This window comes from Necator americanus, chromosome X (genome assembly GCF_031761385.1).
Source record: "Necator americanus strain Aroian chromosome X, whole genome shotgun sequence".
NCBI classification, from domain to species: Eukaryota; Metazoa; Nematoda; class Chromadorea; order Rhabditida; family Ancylostomatidae; genus Necator; species Necator americanus.
In genome coordinates, this window is record NC_087376.1 from 28508956 (window position 1) to 28514646 (window position 5691).

Sequence of the window (5691 nt, forward strand, 5' to 3'; positions counted from 1 at the left end):
ATGAGATATGCGAACACGACGTTACCACCTTGGTTTGACTACCTCGAACTTGCCGTTAGTTACTCATGTATGACTTTTATGGCAATCACACTACCGTTATACGTAGCGGTTGTATCAATAATGATAATGCTGAGAAAAACTGCTTACAAAGGTAAACATATTCACGTGACTTATTATTTTAATACTTCTTTCTACGTTAAAGACAGGATAATCCGTAAAGTTGTCCTCTTAGGAATGTTTTTTCGTATATTTATTGTCGGAGCTATTATCGATATAGTTGCAATACTAAATACTTACATTGGCGCTATTTTTCCATCCAGGAGGTGTGTCATCTTTCGATTTTGCAGCAATATTCTTGCAGAAACATCTGTCACTAACCAAAAATTTGATTTCATGACGAAATTATCGAGAAAAAGGATCATTCTGCTTATGTAATCATATTTTTCCAGCTGGTTCCTCGACTTCTATATTTCTAGCGGCACTACCGTTGGTCATGTTTATCTTGTTATTGCTTGGACAACTCGTTGTAGTCAAGGATGTACAGTGACGTTATTGGCTTTGAATAGAGCGACGGCAGTATGTAGTCCTCTAAGGCATAAAAGGGTTTGTTTGGCGATTTTACTCACCTAGAAGAGTTCGGAGAGTACTATCCTCATGAAGGAACACGTTCAGTTTGAGCTCAAAATTTCTGCGCGTGAGTTCGTTGCAGTCATGCAGTACTTCATTGCTGCTGTTCAGCTACAGTATCTAGCAATTCGGGGCACAACAAGTCAATTACGATACCAGTACCAATCCTATAATTTGTGAACCTTGTGGATTAGGTTCACCACATGACGTAGTCTTTGTAAATTCACCTGTGTGCTTCTTTTTCTGTCGGAAAAATCCTCAAACTTCACTGTTTGTAGTGACTGCCAATCATTTTTTCCCTACTCTTCCACATATTACCATTTCCTGACGTTAAAAGTAAACTTCTGCGATGTTTTCAAAGTTACGGGCACTTCATAAATTTGTGGAGAAGGACGTAGTTCATAAATATCACCGCGAGAACAACTCCCTTTCCCACTAATCCAGCAACCGGATAAGTCAGAAGAATCCAGATTCGCTACGATGTTCGTGAAGGAAACTCAATCAAGAAAACAGAAAATTCTTCACAAATTCTCCCATAGAGAAAGTTAGCGATAAGTAACAAGAAGGTTTTATTGTTCTACAACGATTCATTGCTCATTCCACGAGGTCCCGGTAGTTCGAGCCCTAGATATATTTTCGAAAATTGCCTTCAGCGGTATTTTGCCAAAACTTCCCGGATTTATGAGGATAGTTGCGCCTCTTCACCGTGATCTTTGTGAACTGTAGCACAGTTCCTTCATAGTTGTTGGAGAGACCCTAACTTCAAGAAGTTTCCAGAAAGCTGTTTTTAAATCAACTCGTTTTTGGGTACTTCTTTGTTCCCAATGTGGTTTGAATCTTTATCTGAATTATTTGGAATCAGTTGAAAGGTTTCCAGCTCTCATCCAGGATTTGCTCACATCAACTCAAGCATTTCTCTTCAGATTTTTAATTATCATATGAGCAAATTTAATTATGGTAAGTGTTCTGAAACACGAAATTTCGTTCCATATGTCAAACGTATCATCACGTAAACAACCAACTGCATAGTTAAACTCTTTCATCTTTTTCTTTTCTCCTTCTTCAGCGCTTTTCCCGCACAGTGGCTAAGTCCGCTTTTCTGTTCAGATCAAGTCATTCGGTTTTTCCTCAAGCAGAATGTTTGAGTTTCAGCTAACTGTTCTATCGTCCTCTAACTTATTTACCTCATAAGCACTGTTTCTTCACACTCTGAATTTTACCCTCCGGAAAGCGTTAGATGAAGGTCTTTGTCTGGAGGAAGAGATCATTCCTGTTTCCTCTTCAAGAACTTTTTTTGACCGGCTGTTTCACGGCGTTTTTTTTTTTCACTTCATCAGAACTATTGGGATTTCACTTCATCAGAACTATTGGAACTGGAAAAGAAATGTGATTTCTGATAGTTTCTGATGACTTGTGATAGCTTTTTTTTATCATTCTTTCGTTCAGATATGGAATTCCCCATGGGCGAACCTGATATTCTTGTTTCAATTCAGTCTCTCGTTCACTATCGGATCGATTTTGATTCCACAAAAAGTAGTATGGAAGAAGCAAGCGCATGGGTTCGAGTATTATTTCACCATTCTTCTTTGATCGCTTTTAAATCGCTTTCTAGAAAAAGTGTTATTTTCCTAATGATAATCGCATAATTAAAATGAAAAGAATTTTAAAAGGATATTGCTCCTAAGATTGCAGATAACCTTGAAAGATTCCGTGATTCACATGGGTAATGGATTGGCCGTTGGCGAACATGTAAAAAACCGCTTTCGACTCTTTTTTTTCTTTCTTTTTTGCTTCTTTTTTTTGTTCTTTTGCATTGTACTGTTGTGTTCAACCCTCTTTTCTGTTTGTGTGGAATACAGTTTAAAGCACTTTCTGGATTAAAAGGAGCAGAATCGGAATACTTTGGTTGTTCACTTATTTCCGAGATGGTTTCCAGAATATTTTGGAGATGGCTAATTTTCATTGTGAGCTCAAAACCAACTGAAGGATTTGATGAAATAATTAAAAATCTTCCTAAATTAAGAACTGATAAGAAAAAAATCTGTTAAATCAGAGCAAATAAAATTACTCTCCATTTATTTTTTTCTAATTTTTATAGCTAATGTTTGATAATTTTTTCTCATTTTTTAGATTATACATCCAATTTGAAGATTTCAACTTCCGTGCTCGATATTTCATTTTTGCGTATGCTCTGGAGACCTTTTTTGTTGCTTCCATTATAATTATCAATATAACAATGATGATACACCTAAAAAGGAAATACAGACTGGTAAGCCGATTCTTCTAGAACTGAGATACGGTTATACGGTTATACTGTGGTGTTGCTCCCTGTTTTCCGGATGTTTGTGATGTAATCCATGTGTCCACTACAAAACTAGGGTTGCTGCAGTCCTTCTAAATAACACAGGGAAATATTGAACAAGTGTAGATGTGTTACTGTAATAGGAAATATATTTAATGTGTGGGTGCCATTTTAAATAGTTGTAATATTCAAGTAATATATAGTATGGAAATATTTCTGCTTCCGATTTTTGAGTGTTAGTTACGGTACATGCGCAACGCTTAAGCATGGTACTATGTGCTGTGCGTTTATTGGTAGGCATTTACAGTTAAAGGCGGCATACCACGAATCTGAGTTGGTGCGGATTTCAGGTGGAGTATCCGTATACGGGGTCGTAAATTATGGAGACGGGGGGATTTTTGCTGATCTCTCCCTGCATCACTGACATCACTGCAAACAGCCGCCTCAAAAATGTTGTTTTGTAGGACGCCATCTATTGCAACGCTCCACCCCTCGCGCCACCTCCGCCCTGCGATTCGTCGAAAATCAATTCGGACTGCCCCAATAGGCAGTAACGGACGCTACGCGTGCAATTGTGGCGCGCTGCAATAGAAGGCATCGTACAAAACAGCATTCAGGGGCCGGCTGCTTGCAGTGATTCAGGGTGAGATGAGCGGAACCGCTTCGGTCTCCATAATCTACGACTCCATATACGGATACTCCACCTAAGATCCGTACCACCCCAGATTTCTGGTATGCTGCCTTTAAGGGCAGCGTATCACGAAACCGGCGACGTTGGGTATCTGTGGACAAATGGAGAGTTCAAGTGTAAATGTGACGGATAAATTGAGCGTGTCCCCGCTCAATTTCTACTAGTCATCCTGAAAAACGGCGGGGAAGACAGTCTTAGTCTTAACGAGGTGCGTTAGAACGCGCCACCCACGCATCGCGTTCACCAGCGAGCGACTGAAAATCAGTAAGATCTTCTCGACAGGCCATTCAAGTAAAACTAATGAATAGGGTGCTGAGCGAGCCGGAGCGTGTACAAGGATAGCGCGTTCTAACGTACCTCGTAGAAACTAGGGCGATTTCTACTCCGTTTTTAAAGACGAGGAGGGGGAATTGAGGGGTGGGAGGCATGTTCATTCCTGTCACCTACACGCCGAACCATATATTTATCCATAGAGAGTCTATCATCGTTAGTTCCATTATGTGCTGCTTTTAAAATTATGCAACGTCTACCTACAATATCGCTACTGACTTGTGTTCCATTTAGCCCAAAAGGATTCCGACCGTCGGATTACTCCATCGAAGACGGATTTTAGGACAACAATTAGTACTAGTGTTTGTCAGAAGCAGTTTGGAACTTTACATCAAGAAATTTTTCTAAAATTTCGAATAGTCTCTTATTATCATTGTAGTTTCGAGGCGTCACAGAGATAAATGGAATCTTTTATTTGGGATGGACCATCCGTTCGTGAAACTGTAGAAAACTGTGGAAAACACTGAAACTATGGACTGTCTTCTCCATAATATCAAGGACCCTAAAAAGTGTCTGCGCATTATCTTTCTCTTCAAAATGCTAGTGCTTCTGTGTGTACATTGTCCCAAAGGTATCTAATCCCTGCAAAATGAGGATCTTCGACTACTTTTGTAAGGCTCGTCACCAAATTTTCTCCCTTACATTATGTTTATTTCTGTACTATTGATTTCTGTTCCTGTTTTCCAGCGAAAATCTGCATCATACTGTGCTCCACTAAACCAGAAAGTCCTCTCCGAGAAACAACGCCAGGAGAACAATTTGACAATCGTATCAGTGTTCACATGTGTTTTTGAAATTATTTATTATCTCTACGTAATTTATGCATTTGTCATTCAACTTCATATGAATACAAGGGTAAGAATTGATGATGGTGATCTCGACGGCTTCAAAAAATGTACATTCTACAGCTCTTCTACTTGTTGTATCACGTCTTCAACGACATCTACATTGGTGCTTCAGCATGGCTGATACTTTCATGTTCCGCGACATTACGACGGCATCTTCGAAATCAACTGAGGTTCAGAATCTTTTCGTATTCACACCAGAGATACCGTGCTACAAGATTTAATTTGCTGTTTATCTCAGTGTGTAATTTAACCCGAAGAAAAAAACAACTAGAAAAATGCAGAATAATTCCGACCTGGTACTAGTTATTTTTAAATTCTTCAAAAGTTGCACATCAGAATTCCTGATTTCCGGGAACGCTGAGCTCATTAGGTTTGATTTTGAAGGAGTTATCTTTGAGTCTGCTCCTGAAAAAAGCTGAAAGACAAGAAAAGTAGTTTCATACTAGTTTATACTTATTATAGTGAGTAGTATATCATTCTCAATTTGTTACAAAAACTTCTATTGAGTGTCCTCTAATCAACCTAACAAAAATCACACAGGTGCAAATCCATCTATTACTGGTTAGCAATTAAAAGGAGTAAATTAACGTACAATCCAAAAAAACAAGAAATATGCAGGAGAAAAAGTGTGGAAAACAGGAAACAGGTCAAGATGGATACGGCACATAACTCCTGTTTATTTATGATACTTATTTACTTCAGCAATAACTATACGTTTCAAAGTGTGAATATTTCTAAGAAGATATCTATTCAATTCCGAATTTTTATAATCTTTTAGGTGTATTCCTTTAACCAGGATTCAACAACACTCAGCTATCGATTTTCCAATGTCATCATTTTCACATCTTACATCTCGCAAGAATCCTGAACAATCATCATTAATGAAAGTTTAA

The 5691-nt window shown here is 38.5% G+C and overlaps 1 protein-coding gene across 1 annotated transcript; it reads left to right on the top strand.

Moving 5' to 3' along the window:
• On the top strand, positions 1–5691 carry RB195_025790 (uncharacterized protein; the record flags this gene model as incomplete). The annotated part of the gene is made up of 8 exons (XM_064214080.1): positions 1–151; positions 233–323; positions 450–603; positions 2074–2186; positions 2758–2896; positions 4638–4805; positions 4859–4968; positions 5577–5691. 8 exons carry the CDS (start codon positions 1–3, stop codon positions 5689–5691), a joined length of 1041 nt encoding a protein of 346 aa, XP_064069961.1.